General features: G+C 43.9%; 1 protein-coding gene across 3 annotated transcripts in view; it reads right to left on the bottom strand.

The window, feature by feature from the left end:
• Positions 1–2,755: 2,755 nt before the first annotated feature.
• LOC136612015 (angiopoietin-2-like) overlaps positions 2,756–15,894 on the bottom strand; it is a 92,760-nt gene continuing 79,621 nt past the window's right edge. For all 3 annotated transcript variants that reach the window (XM_066592073.1, XM_066592057.1, XM_066592063.1), the window contains 3 exons: positions 11,187–11,353; positions 4,842–4,972; positions 2,756–3,795 (listed from right to left, as the gene is read on the bottom strand). In XM_066592073.1, the coding sequence (XP_066448170.1) occupies positions 3,635–3,795; positions 4,842–4,972; positions 11,187–11,353 (459 nt within the window). In that variant the 3' untranslated portion in view covers positions 2,756–3,634. The remainder of the gene's footprint in view (positions 3,796–4,841; positions 4,973–11,186; positions 11,354–15,894) is intronic.

A 15,894-nucleotide genomic window follows, 5' to 3' on the forward strand; every position in this document is an offset into this window, starting at 1 on the left:
TTAACATGAGATAAGATACGTAATTGACTGACAAATCTTGGTGTGTTTGCCTATCGTTTAATAGCACAGTAATTAATACAAACATAATACAAAAGCTTGGGATGCTGAAAGGCACAATAGCAGATGGAAAATAAGGAAGAGATTCTAAGGACCCAATTACACTGACTGAGAATTGACCGACTGTAAAGAGCGCCGATCGTGTGTTTACACTCATTCACTGCCATGCTCATAAGCCCGTAGATGGGCTTTATAGGGGGGTGAATAATCATTAATGCAATTTGGTCAGCTGCACATTTCCATGTTGAAATGGAGAGATGTGCAGCCGACCAGCAAGGATATTTACGCTTACATAAAAGATCTCTTAAAAATTCAGAAGGGCCAATTATCAAGGAAAATAATATTGGGTGAATGTCAGTGCTTGATCGGAACATGTAAATGCACCTTACATAAGCAAACATTTAATTATAAGGATATGAACATTTAGCTCTTGGTTGGCATTAATTCACAGAAGTTCACAGTAAGGGCGCCCACCCACTGGCGTTTGTGATTTCCGTGCGTGAAAAATGCAGCGTTTTTGGCGCGTTTTCGGCGCGTTTTTGGCGGCGTTTTCGCGGCATTTTCGCGCCATTTCCATTGACATTCATGGGTGCATTACGAGAAAAATAAGGACACATATGCAACTGACAGTTCCTATGTTAAAAAACGCAACGGACCGAAAAAAAAAACGCCAGTGGACAGGAACACATTCAAAACTAATTGCTCTTGAGAAAAAACGCAAAACGCAAAGAAAAAAAAAACGCCAGTGGGTGGGCGCCCTTAATGTGGCTTCCACTGTGATACATATTTCAGTCAGACCTGAACTAAATAGATTAAGTAGTTTATAGATGAGGATTGTAAACGTTTTATTGTCCTGTGATTGTGATCGGGGAGATCGTGTGGCCATTGGCTGCCGAAGCCGGGCAGAGTTTCAGCTGCAAGTGATTTTTGCTGTGTAGATCATAGCCTTAAAATGCTTATTGAAAGGTAGTTCTTCCAATAAGAAATCTGTTTAAGAGCCATACAATTTTAGAATTCCATTCAATATACATATGGATAGGAAATTAGGCCTCATTCACACAAGCACACAACACATGCCAAAGTTGGCCACACACAAAAAGTGCGGCTATTAGAACCAATGGTTTCTTATGGAAACATTCAGACAAAAGAATTTTAAGCGTGTAAAAGAAGTGGACCTAAAAAGATAGAACATGTGCGATTGAAATTCTGAAATTCCCTTCTGCGTGAAAAAATAGGACCTGACCTATTTGGATAACAAGGGAAAGGTTGATTAGGTAAACATTCCGATTGTTTAGTGTAAAATTCTAAACAATGGGAGTGGGAGATAAGGGGGGAGGAAGTGCTGCTGCACTACTAATCACAGAAGCATGTTAGTGCCTATGGGAATGAGAGGACTAACAGGAGATTACAGCATTTACAATGTGCTGTTCAGCTGTTGGGGACAGAAGGAATTCCTCTGCAGGGAAACCTCTCTCTCTGCAGCGGGGAGAGAGATGAAGGAAAGCTCCAGGGGAACCCCCTTCTCAGCAGGGTTCCCCTTCCTCTCATCCGAGCTGGAGTTATATCCCTGCAGGAGAGTTTGCCTGCAGGGGAGAATCAGGAAATCCCCAGCAGCACGATGTTGGAGTTCACCTGCAGGGGAGAATCAGGAAATCCCCAGCAGCACGATGTTGGAGTTTGCCTGCAGGGGAGAATCAGTAAATCCTAAGGAAGGGAAGCAAGGCTACAGGGTTCCCCAAGAGTGGGACAGAGTGAGCAGGGTTGTGAGGGAGGCGGAGCTAAAGGGGTTCTCCTCATAGCAAGTAGAGAGGGGTGGGGCTAGAGAGCCCTCTCTCTCCCTGCTCTCGGGGAAGCCCTGTACCCCCAGCCCCCTCTCTCTCGACGCTGCTGGTGAAGTCCTTCCTGCAGGGAGATGCTGGTATTAGGGCTCCTTTCCACTGGCGAGATAATTGTGCGTTTTCAGTGCGATGCGAGAGTGCGAGCTCTCGCTGGAAAGTCCTGCACATGTTGTTCTATGACAACCTTTCCATGAGCGATGTTTAAGGGCAAGCTGCGATGCGAGGATTAAAAATCGCAGCAGGGGGATTGTTTCAGCGTTTTGCGTTTTTCTCTCGCACATACAGTGTAATGGCAAAACAGATTCTCGCATCGCATCGCAACGCAACGCAAAAACTTGTGATTTTGCAGCGATGCGATGCGATTTTAACATTGCGATTTTCCGGCAGTGATTATTGCTATCGCCAGTGGAAAGGCGCCCTAAAGCTGAGATGAAGGGAGTGCCCGGCGATGAAAGGGGTTCCCTGGGGACTCCCTTCATCTCTCTCTCTGTTCCCCTGCTGGTGGGGAAACCCTCCACCCCCGCTGAGTTGAAGGGAGTCCATAGCAATGAAGGAAAGCCCGTGGGGCTTTCTTTCATCTCTCTTTCTCCCCTCTTGGAGCAACAGCGCCCATTTCCTGTGTTGTGCGCTGCTATGCTTTTAGCAAATTCCCTCGTGCGAATTTCGTATGACGCAACTTTGCGGAAAAATGTCCATTCACGCTATTCTTGCGCATTTTTTTTTTTTTGCGTGGCTAACTGTGGCATGCGTTGTGAGCTTGTGTGAACGAGGCCTAAAGTTGTCACTTTACATAAATGTGACTTCAACAGTCTAAGATAAAAGGGTCCTTTGGATGAGACAAATATGACCATAACCTTGACTTGTTGTCCTTATAATTAATCTTCATTCGTTATCAATCACAGAATCTTGGATATGATAAATTATTATCATAGTAATACGGAACCTTGGAGAGTTTTATCTTTCATAGTCTGCATTGTGGTTCAAACAGATCCATTTTCCAGAGTATAGAGTATGAGTGGGAGAGGATTCCAGTTCATGTAGACCCGAGGGGCATGGCATTGCCTAGAGCACTAGATTTCAACACACAGTAAGTATGAGCAGATTGAGAAGTACATGACTATGTGTGATCCAGACACTTTTCAGGGTCTTTGTTTCCCAGAAAGACCACCCACGACTGAGGAGCACAGTCAGGTGTGGCGTAATTCATTCACTGAATATGTGCTCATGTTGCGCTTTAATAAGTTCACAGATATAAAATGATTTATTAAATGGTTTCTAATTTCAGCTATGGATGTCTGTAAGTGTGGCATAATTTTTATTTCTAAATACAGGCTGCATTAGGTGGCTGGCTAATGTAAAGGAGCTGTGAACTGGCAGTGGTATATCGTTCTAAAGAAGTATAATTTTTATTTCATACACCCCCACTCCCCAATGAAAGAAATCAGGGACTACTGTAGTTGTGTGTTGTACGCCATCACCATGACAGGAATCCTTTCCTACCACAAGGCAGATACAAAATGTGTAGCTCAGTCATTTTTATAAGTACGTCCAACATTTGTACCTTGTACTTTTGTTAATACTCTGTCCGATGATAAAGAGGCACTGGTCAGTCTACCTAATATAATCATCAACACGTAAACAGTAGAGGTACAGACCATTTTTAGGTTCATTTTTTTCAATTTCCAAAAGATATATATTTAATTATTAGCCATGAGTTCAAGCTCAAAGTGATGACCAGTTCAGTAGTCCACAGGACGGATCAACATGGAGACAGACTTCATTCCATGGCTGGGTCCCTTCCAATAATGCCACTTGATACTATTGTACTTTGGTGGACCAGATCCACTTTTGTAATAGATACCATTTAAGTTGGATGGACCGCAGGCATCGAACCACCAACCTACAGAAGGATAAATAGTTGGTAAGAGAGCTTTCACAAACATTTTTAATCACAGCTTTTATTTAATAACTTTCTGCAGATGGTGTACTTCACAATTAAGGTAAGTAACACAAACAGAATGGTAATTATTCTCATGCTTGCACTTTAATATTAGAATGATATCACAGAACCCTTGCATTCTATACCATATCAATGAACATTGCTATTTTGATACCCTATACACTATTGGGCAGTATGCATAAAAACTATTCTAAAAAAGTGCCGTTTCTCATGGAAAGCAGTGGGATTCCCACAACCACTTAGAGATCAGTTTACATTTTTTTACTTTTACTCCAGTACTGTACACTGGAAAATGATGGAGAAGGATAGATTTATCATGACATAGTTTGGATGCATGGAGCTCATTGAAAGTTTTGTGGATGCAAATTTGGATGAAGGACTCTTCCACAAGGCCGTGTTATAGCTCTGTCCAAGCACTGAGTGGATCCATACTGTAGGCCTGTAGGTCTCAGATTACGTACAGAGATATACATATTTTTATTTTATTTTATGGGATTCCATAGAAAACAAACACAGAATAGATCATGTCAATTTTCACCGCACTTCACATATACACGGGGATGTTCTGTATAGGTATGGAACAGACAGAACGAGCATGGCAGTACAAAGAGGTCATAGAACCTCTATGCAATGCCAAACAGGCTCCATGCATACGTCTCTGCTGTGTACATAAACCCTAAGCTTTTTATTGTTATAAGGGCTTCTTCAAATGGGCATATGTGCAACTACGCTCACTGCTACAGAGTATAGTTGTGCATAAATTTTACCTTTCAAACTCTGCAGAAGTCTGAAAAAAAAGCAGAAGGATAGGTCCTGCCCTATCTTTTTCACGTGTAGTTTTAACTACATCCAAGAAAGACAAGGCAAGTCCTATCTTTTCTCGCATGTAGTACTTATGAGCGAGAATCCCGATAGTGAAAACGAAACCATTGAAATCATATCAGGACAAAATCCCACCCATCTGTTTAGAGTTACAGATAAATTACCTCCTGTTGCATACTGAGCACATTTGCAGCTGCAGCCATCATTATCTACATCCTTGGTGCTGAAGGCAGTCCCTGTGGGAGCAAAACTGCTTGTTCGTCCTGCAGTCCCACTATATCCTCTTACATTTAGGCTATAGAAGAAAAATACATAAAGATGTGGATATAATTTCTTATAACTAATGATTTTGGCATTTAAAACTAGATGTAATATCAAGTAAGTTTTTAATTTTTTTGTCCATTGCATACTTTCTGTAAAATTCTAACTTAGGACTTCTGTAGATGGCCGGGTCGGATCTCTGAATATTCTCGCAGCAGGATGCGAGCCTTGACCCTGCAGTGACCACCGCGGCTCACCTCCTCCCAGCGTCTCCTACGCTCTGCTATGCTCCAGCTGCCGCCCAGCTGGCACATGCGCAGAGCAGAGCCGATGCATCAGAGGTGACATTCCTGTGTGAGCCTCGCAGAGGCTCGCACACAAATACGGTAGGCTGTTTACCCCGTGAGTTTTCATGCGGTCAAATCGCGGTTGTCTGCATAGGATTGCATTATCTAATGGAAATTCTGAAACAGAAATTCTTCGGGAAATCCCTCCGCGGAATTGCCGCCCATGTGCAGGAGTCCTTAATTCTACATTTCCTATAAGTCAAAGATTTACCACATATTATAATCTTAATTATAGAAATTCCCTTGAGTGTAGAGTTATGATAAAATCCTTTGGACCTGGGCCGTTGATGCCATGCCTTACATCCTCCCCAATAAGCAAATAAGAATGGCACCGAAGTGTGAGGAAAGCTAGGCTGATAAAAAAAAAGTTATATTCTGCAAAACTATTCACTTTAAATAGCCTTACTCCAATGTTCAGCTTCCTATCTTGTACGGCCACTTGTGTTATAAAAAACACAAGAGAAATACAGAAAGGCATATGGATCTCAGTAACCCTTGTAAAGGAGTCCACTGGCTTCATATCTTTGCCCCATGGTTGCATTCCAAGTATAAGTTACGGACAAGCGGATGCAAGGTTGTCATACACATGCAAGCTAGAAGTAGACTGATATTGAACAACTGTTGAACAACATTTGTCTGGTGACCATCCATTTTGTAGAACAACCAACATTTTAGTCCATAATGACTGTTAACATGATTCACACTGTTTATACATCTCTAATGACATCAGGTGAGGGACAAACCATCATCCTGAGAACAACAAAGGAAAGATCTTTTGTCAGATGAAAACATTTAAACGTGTCAAACTACTTTCCAGATTATGACGGCCTCTTATCAGTCAGCGAAAACAATAATCCATTGCTGTATTTCACTCAACAAACAATTATTTTGGTTGCAATTGTCCATTTTTATGAACTTTAGCCTAATGTATATAGGCACCTTGAAGGAAACTGCTTCAATATACTAGCCAAACTGCTGGCATGATGTTATAGAGCAGGAGGAGCTGAGCAGATTGTATATAGTTTTATGGGGAAAGACTCAGTAGAACTTGTATTTTATTCATTTATATCTCTGCGCATTCTGGGCTTAACGGTCCAGTGGGCGGAGCTACCAGTGATTGAAAGCTGTATATGACTACCTATGTACAGGGGTAGCTGTCAATCACAAATATAAATGAATACAAGTTATACCCACTCTTCCCCCATTAAACTAGATATCAATCTGCTCTGCTCCTCCTGCTTTATAATGCTTGCAGTTTGGACCGCATGTTCAAGCTGACACATTCCCTTTAAGGGTCAATAATTCCCAGTTTATTGTGATACTGCTCAGATTCAGAAAAGTATTGTATGAAAGAGTATACATTATTTTGTTCTCTCCATTCTGTGATAATATTTGGGCTGCACTGCCATTGCAGGTTCTCTTCCTCTGGGATGCAGCATCAAAGCATTCACTATAGTCTCATTTCTATGAAAAGACAAAGGCAGATCATGCCAGTACAGATATGCCAAGCCAATCCAAATACCCTGTGACATTTCCATTTGTTTATTCAGAGTATTGTTTGCCTGTGATGAGAAAAAGACAAAACAAGGCGATTTCCAATCTATACACAAACATGTCCTGTTTGTCTTGAAGTGAGCCAAGAGGCTTCCATCAGTCTGCCAGTTATGACAGCCCTATCAGGCTGTTTATGAAGAGTGCTAAACAGAGAAGACTAAGGGGCCTTTTAGACGGGATGACTGTCAGGGCAACCGATGCCCGACACTTGTCCCCGCACATACTAGCTCCCGTGCACCTGCACGGGAGCTAGTATCACTGGCTCTCAGCGGGGAGGTTGCAAGAGATTTCTCTCCTGTCGCTTCCCCGCCCCTCTTTATTGACTTAACATAGTGACCGCAGAAGGCCGGAAAGATAGCAGAGTACAGGGAGATGTCACCAGGGACAGCTGTATGCGGTTTCCGGTCATGTGATTGTCGTTATCCAATGGATAACAGTTATCATGTAAAGTTAAAAAGGGTTTTTAAAAAAGTTTCATCTCCCTTACGGATTGTATCCATGAAGGGAGATGAAATTACATACCTAAGGTCCACAGTTTTTTCCCCCGATCAGAAATTTCCCAGCTTTTGGCGCATGCGCCCGTCAACAAAATAGTGAATGCATGCACAAAAGTCAAGGATTGCCCAGGGAATTTTAAAATCTCCCTGCTCCTGGATACCAAAGGTAGCCCAGAGCCTGGAGATGTCACGGGGGCTGCGGTATGCGGTTCCTGGTCACATGATCGCCGTTATCTAATGGATAATGGCGATTATGTAAAAAAAAGTTTAAAATTTACCGGAGGCCTCCGCACTTGAACCCAGACGGGATCTTCCTCCACGGACCTTCCCGGGCCTCTGTGCATGCGCCTGCAAGCAAAATGCCGGACACATGCGAGGAGCCGGAGAGGGGAAATTTAAAAACTACTTGCTCCCAGCTACCAAAGGTAGCCGAGAGCCTGGAGCAGTGACTGGTCACCTCATTAAGTGGTCCGCGGTCGTGTGACAAAAGGTAGCGATCTACCTTAGGCAGGTCTCACAAGAGCGTATAGGAATTGCGGATTCTGCATGCGTTTAATCCGCAGTAATACGCAGATCAATCAAATGCATTGGATTACACAATTCTGCTCACATTAGCGGGTCGGAATTACATAATCCACTCACAGAAAACAGAACGCAGCATGTTCTATTTTACCGCGTATATCCGCAACATAGAGTCCATTGTGCTCTATGGTCGCAGATATACCCGCAGCCCATACGCAACTACATTATGTACGGGCTGTGGGTAGCCGCATCATTGCTATGCGATGGCATGGGAAATACAAACAAAAAAAAAGTACTGCACATGACCGCCTATGTGAGTACGAAGTTATGTGCAGTACATTACGTGGCCGTACGCAGGTCCAAGGCTGGGCTCACAGCTGGGATCCGCTGTGGGTCTCCGCAAGCGGATTCCACATACGGCCGTGTAGCCCCGATGTAATTCAGATCGCTACCTGTAATATGTAATTTACAAGAAGCCCCGGGAACGCTCGCCTTCCTGCAGTTCCAGGAGCAGCTTGTTGAGCGCCTTCTGTGTGAGACCGCCGCACCTCAGCAAGCTTCCGAAACCTCACAGAGCGCCACTTTTTACACCCGATCCCTGAGGCTGAGGTCACAAAATATCCCTCAAAAAAGTGCCACTGAGGAGGAGGGATTCAGAATTTTATTGCTCCATGTGGCCATCCCAACCAGGCCTGCGTAATTACGTCTGTTTTCGGACATACCACACAGTTTACATGATTACTTTTTAACTAAGATTTATAGAATGCCAAAAGGGGGGGGGGGGGTGAGGGGTGAGAGAGATTAATTTTAGGGAGTCAACTTTTTTTCTGCACAAGTGTGCAATGTGCCCTGAAATCTAATGAGTGTTTCTCCATTATAGGTCTAACCATGTGTCCTGTAAGTAGATTGGGGCCACAAGGGGTATGTTTCTGAACACGGGACAAATGGTGGTATCTATTTTGAAGTGCAAGTCTTCATTCATTTGTGTGTGGTACAAAAAAACCTGTTTTTAAATTGACACAATTGCCAAAAAAAAAAAAAATCGTAATTTTTTCCCTCTACTTTGCGTAGATTCATTCAAAAATTGTGAGGTCAAAATATGCAGTACACCCCTAGATGAATTTGTTAAGGGGTCTAGCTTTCAAAAGCGGTCATTTGTGAGGATTCTCTGTCGTTTTGGCAGCTCAAGGGTTTCACAAGTGGGCAATGTGGCCTAAAACCCCTTCAAGCAAAATGTCTGTTCTGAAAGCCACCAGCTGCTCTTTTTGGTTTGGGCCCCTTTTTGCATATAGATATAATATTAGGGCCACAATGGATATGTTCCTGAACACATGACAAACAGAGGGATCCATTATGGGGTCCAAATCCTCATTTTCATGTGCACTATAGAAAAAAAAAACTGCCTTTAAAATGACATATTTGCAAAAATATGAAATTTTCTTTTTTTCTCCTCAGAATTGCATAACTCCTGAAAAAAAAACTGTGGGGTCAAAATACTCCTGACACACCTTAGGGAATACATTGAGAGGCATATTTTTAAAATGGGGGGATTTGTGGGGTTATCTGTCACCTATAAGCCTGTGCAATCTTGGCTTGGTGTAAGAAAACAAAATGTTCCTCAAAATGTTAATTCATGTTAAATTTGTACGTCTCCTAAATGCTTTAAAAAAACTAATTTTTTAAAATTTGCTTCTAGAATAAAGTAAACAGATGGAAATATATATCTCATCAAAAATGTGTACAGTATGTTTGCACATATTTGAGATATTGCAGTTGAAAATGTAAAAAAATGTCAATGTTTTCAAAATGTTCCCAATTTTGGAGCTTTTAATAAATATATATGAATTTTATCTATCTATTTTACCACCTAAATAGAGTGCAACATGTGGAGAAAAAAAAACGTCAGAGTCACTTGGATATGCAAAACCGTACGGAGCTATTCTATGTTAAAGTGACACATGTCAGATTTCCAAAATTTGGCTCAGTCGTTAACTCCTTCATGACATGGCCTATTTTGGGCTTAAGGACGCAACGATTTTTGGCGGATTTTCATCTCCATTTTTCAAAAGCCATAACTTTTTTGTCGACGCGGACGTATAAGGGCTTGTTTTTTGCGTGGCGAGCTGTAGTTTTTATTGGTGTCACTTTTGAGTACATAGACTATATTGTAAAACTTTTATTATTTTTTCTATGATAACAGGGAGAGAAAATGCATCAATTCTGCCATAGATTTTTTGGGTTGTTTTTTTACAGCGTTAATCATGCAGCATAAATGATACAATACATTTTTTCAGCGGGTCGGAACGATTACAACGATACCAAAATTCTTATATTTTTTTTAGTTTTTTCCACTTTTCTGCGATAAAAACCCTTTTTTTGGAAATCTTTTTTTTTTCTAAATCACTGCATTCAAAGTCCTGAAACTTTTTTATTTTTCTATGTACGGAGCTCTGTGCGGGCTTATTTTTTGCAAGACGAGCTGTAGTTTTTATTGGTAACATTTTGGGGAATATACGGCTTTTGTGATCACTTTTATTGCATTTTTGTGGGAGGCAAAATGCTAAAAATTAGCATTTTGCCTCTGTTTTTTAGGGGGCTTTTTACGCTTTTTGCATGTTCAACTTATTGTACGCATCGTTACGGATGCATCGATGCCAAATATGTGGGATTTCAATTTAATTTAATTTTAAATTTTTTTAACCTTTGTTATGCTAATATGAGAAAAAAGCACCTAAAAAGGGTTTTTGTTTTACATTTTTTTTTTAATTTTTCTTTTACATTTTTATTATCTTTTTTTTACACTTTTTGTGTCCCTCTAGGGGACTTAAAGCACAGCACTGATGATTGCTGTGATAAGGCATGGCAGGCCTTCTGTCCTGCCATGCCTTATCGCTTATACAGCGATCACAGGCTCTGGCAATACAGGACGCCGGATATAATCGCAGAGAGCCCGGCAACTTCACAGAGGGAGCGCGCTCCCTCTCTGAAACCTCCCCATGCCGCGATCTACATAGATAGCAGCAGGGAAGGGGTTAACAGCGGGGGGAGCATCTCCGATGCACCCCCACTGTTGTAGCGGGAGGCCGGCTATCACTGACAGCCAGCTCCCACTGCGGGATAGTGGGAGATCTGTCATGATCTCGCACTATCCCTATGACGTAAGGGTACGTCATTTTGAAGTACCCCACTCCCATGACGTACCCTTACGTTATGGGGAGGGAAGGGGTTAAGAAGCAAAATGTTCATGATATTATTACTATTTTTAATAGCTATTATGGATAACTATATAGTTAGTCTCTGTATCGGCAACAATATGAATAAAACTTACCTGTAATTATTTCCCTCACTACCCAAAGAGAAAGCATCATATAGGGAGTAAGCTTCATTCCCATCCCAGTCCTGTAGCTGAATCCTCAGGATGTATGAACCTTGAGATGTTAATTGGTGAACAAATTCATTGCCCAACCAGTATTCACCATTGGGCGACCCAAAACCCTGTAAGAAATTATGTATTCTTAATGTTTTATTTTCCAGATAAGGTTTTCACATATTCTGTATCTCCAATTACAATTAATGCTTAGTCTTGACTTTATGTGAACACTTTCAAATGTTGATAAGTATAAAGTGACAGGTAGGTCACAAGAACTGTATTCCACATGTACTGTATTACACTGTAGAGCCGCAGCACTTGATCCGTAAAGTCAACCCCTCCCATGTACCGATTATAGTTTAGGTTGCAGTCTGGCTTGGGGGTCTATATACTAGTAACTCATACTGGGATGGGGGTGCTGAATATAGGGGCATTATATTTCTACTTATACAGTACTTGTGTAGTGGCCCAGAACACCATCCCGGTCCCCTCAATAAATGTCATACATGTTTTGTCCTATGTGGATGCACTGTTCAAAGCTGTCATGTCATCTCCAGTGTATGTATTGCACAGCTGTGGTGCTTGAGAGGTTAAAGGGGTTGTCCCGAGGCAGCAAGTGGGTCTATACACTTCTGTATGGCCATAATAATGCACTTTGTAATGTACATTGTGCATTAATTATGAGCCATACAGAAGTTATAAAAAGTTTTATACTTACCTGCTCCGTTGCTAGCGTCCTCGTTCCCATGGAGCCGACTAATTTTTGGCCTCCGATGGCCAAATTAGCCGCGCTTGCGCAGTCCGGGTCTTCAGCAGTCTTCTATGGAGCCGCTCGTGCCAGAGAGCGGCTCCGTGTAGCTCCGCCCCGTCACGTGCCGATTCCAGCCAATCAGGAGGCTGGAATCGGCAGTGGACCGCACAGAAGAGCTGCGGTCCACGAAGGTAGAAGATCCCGGCGGCCATCTTCAGCGGTAAGTATTGAAGTCACCGGACCGCCGGGATTCAGGTAAGCGCTGTGCGGGTGGTTTTTTTAACCCCTGCATCGGGGTTGTCTCGCGCCGAACGGGGGGGGGGGGTTTAAAAAAAAAAAACCCGTTTCGGCGCGGGACATCTCCTTTAACTGTAATAAAATCATTGCCTGCTTGTAAATGTATCAGTTTGTCTTGTCATGTGGTATCAGTGAGGTCATAAAAGAGAGAGATTGAGAGCAGGAAAGGAGTCCATCTTAAGGAGAAGAGTGTGTTAACACAGAGCTGCATGGAAGCACCTTCAGCTTCCATGTAGGTGAAGATGGAGGAAGAAGAGCGACATCCCGTAGCATTTGAAGTGTGAATGTGAGAGGAGTTAGTCCCAGCAACAGAAAGAGAGAAAGCAACCCCAGTTTCTGAAAACAGGTACCCATTCACACCACAGGCTTTTTCTGTGCAGCCAGTCGTCATTAAGATCACTGCATAGAGGTACTGTATTGAGACACTCATGCATTTGCCGTGCGGGGTGTATATTGGCTAAGACTATCCTTAAATAATTGTTTTGCCAAAGTGTATGCAGAGTGACCCTTAACCCCCTTCCTCCTCCGGAGTGCTCCCAATCCAGTACCGGTGACATACAGATAACGTGGACTGTGGGGCCATATTCATCCTGTGTATCCTCCCTACCTCTGAGCTTAAGCCTGTAACTACTGAAAGTGAATTGTACCTGTATTACCAGTTATACAAAGTTATTACCAAGTAAAAGTTATACCGGGCCCTAACCGTTCCTAGGGACCCAAGGTACTACACACAAGTCTCCATGTTTATTACTCCGCCGCATAGAATATCGGTGTGTGGGAACGGTGGTATCACGAGTGATATATACTACAACTCCCCTCATCCCCTTTATTGACACTCCCTGCCAAAGAAGTGTCGAAGCTGGCCTGCGATACTGCTCTGGCCTTGGCTATGTGTCATCCCTCAGGGACCAGTGCCTGGTAGGTGACATTGTGACAAGACAGCACTTATCCCTCCCAGCTCTTCACATTAGCCAGGTGCCCAGGGTCACCCCTCTGGGGTGTTGCACTTGACAGTCCATACAGTGCCCTGCGCTCACCCCTTCTGAGTATTTGCCCAAGCACCTACGGAGGCTTCTCTATCTTTTCTCATAATGCTGCAGTACTTCTGGAAACAATGCTATTAAATCATAGAATCATAGAATGGTAGAGTTGGAAGGGACTTCCAGGGTCATCGAGTCCAACTCCCTGCTCAGTGCAGGATTTACTAAATCATCCGAGACAGATATTTGTCCAGCCTTTGTTTGAACACTTCCATTGAAGGAGAACTCACCACCTCCCATGGTAACCTGTTCTACTCATTGATCACCCTCACTGTCAGAAAGTTTTTTCTAATATCTAATTTGTGTCTCCACCATTTTCAGTTTCATCCCATTGCTTCTAGTCTTTCCTTGTGCAAATGAGAATAGGGCTGATCCCTCTGTTACCACGCGGCGGCTGCGGGTCCTCCCAGGGCACAGGTCGGGGCGCGTCCCCACCAGCTTGTTGTCCAGCTTCCAGGGGCGCAAGTGGTTGATCGGTGCGGTGCATGCACTCGTTGGCATGGGCGGCACCACGTGCGCCTGTGATTGCGGATCCGTGCACAAGTTACTGTATGTTGGATTCTGCTGGGAGGTGGCGCCTCCCTCTCTCTGCACCTGGGCAGAGGCTTCTGTTTATAAGGCTGGCAGTGAGGTGCATTCACTGCCAGTTATTGGTTTCTGTCAGCGTGCTGGCATCCTGCCTCTGTCAGTCTCCTGTTTGTCAGCTTGTTTGCTAGTTCTGCCAGGTCATCCCATCTGCCTCAGTCTGTGGTTATTTACTGTCGGGTTAATTCATCTGCCCTTCCTGTCGGTATTCTACCCTGCTCCATCTTGGTACGCCAGTCCCTCCTCTCGGTCCCTAGAGAGTGTAGGGACCGCCGCCCAGTTGCCCGCCTGGGGTTAGCCAGGAGTGGAGGCAAGTAGGCAGGGACAGGGGTTGCGGGTAAGTTCTAGGGCAACCTGGGCTGGCGTATCATCGGGTAGGATTCCGTAACATAATAACTGGCCCTTAAAATTGCCCAGCAAGGTTTGTTTTTGCTCTCAAATGGAGGCCGTGAGTAACCTCACAAGTCAGTTGGAGAGTTTAGTGGGCGTAATCCAAGACCTGTCCGGTCGTATGGTGGCCCAGGAGCAGTGGCTGAATGTGCATGTTTCTGTCGAACGTTCCATCCCTGAGCCTAAGCTTCCTCTCCCTGAGGTGTTTTCCGGTGAGAGAAGTAAGTTTTTTGTTTTTCAGCAGGCATGTAGACTATATTTCCAGATGTGGCCCGGATCCTCCGGTTCAGAGTCCCAGAAGGTGGGATTGATTATGTCCTTACTTCGGCGTTCCCTCCAGACTTGGGCCTACTCCTTACCTGAGATTTCAGCTTGCCTGTAGTCTGTTGATTAGTTTTTTCGGGAACTAGGAGGTATTTTTGATGAGCTGGACTGGGCGGGGTTAGCAGTATCTCATCTCATGGCGTTACATCAGGGGCAGCAGTGTGCTAAAGACTATTGCTATAAGTTTAGACAGTATGCCGGTGAAACGTCCTAGAACAATAGTGCCCTCAAAGATGTGTTTTTGTCGGGCCTTTCTGATGCTGTCAAGCATCTACTTATTTCCTATCCCGCTCTCACCACACTTAGTGAGGCGATGGAATTGGCAGTAAAAGCTGACAGGAGGCTGAGATCTAGACAAAAGGAATGACAGGTCTGTAAAACTAGGGAGTCCTGCAGACCCACTTCTACTTCTCCCATGCCAACTCCTGGAGCCGAGCCTATGGAAGTGGACCAGCTAAGTCCCAAGGAACGGCGACAGTTTCGGATGACTCACTGTCTTTGCCTCTGCTGTGGGGAAGACAGACATCGGGTAGCAACCTGTTCACAGAAGCAATGGCAACATCAGTCTGAAGCGGCGGGAAAACTACAGATCCTAGGCGATTGTCGGGAGGATCGCCTAGGATCACAGGTACTCTCTAAGTTGTTGGTGCCTTTTCGGGTTGGCTTCCGGGATTTTATTCGGTCCGGTCAAGCCCTTATTGATTTGGGTGCTGCCACCAATCTGATTAATTTACATTTTGGCAGACCCCTGATAACTGAATTCTCCACGCTTAAGTCACCCATACCAGTATTGATTCAACTCCTCTGTCCACAGGTGTTGTCCAATGGAGGACTCCCATTCCACAGTTCACTGTGGGTGTTCTCCATTCTGAAAATCTGTCCTTCCTGGTTATGGGAAGGATGTCTGTTGATGTGGTGCTTGGTATGCCCTGGTTGGCACTGCACAACCCCCAGTTTGATTGGTCCGTCCGGGAATTGATACATTGGGGGTCATCCTTTCATAATCTTTTAACTCCTATATCCATGTGCTCAGCAGATATCGTGCTTATCCCAGAGTATTTGTCTGATTTTTAGGACGTATTCTGAAAGAAACTGTCTGAGACTTTGCCTCCCCATAGGGAGTGGGACTGTGGTATTGATTTGACTCCCGACAGTCCGATCCCTAAGGGAGCCATTTTCAATTTGTTGGGGCGTGAGCACGAAGCCCTTAAGTCCTATATCTCAGAGTCTCTGGCCAAACGACATATCTGGCCATACAGGTCCCCTGCCGGAGCAGGTC

The sequence above is a fragment of the Eleutherodactylus coqui genome, chromosome 1, assembly GCF_035609145.1.
Source record: "Eleutherodactylus coqui strain aEleCoq1 chromosome 1, aEleCoq1.hap1, whole genome shotgun sequence".
NCBI classification, from domain to species: Eukaryota; Metazoa; Chordata; class Amphibia; order Anura; family Eleutherodactylidae; genus Eleutherodactylus; species Eleutherodactylus coqui.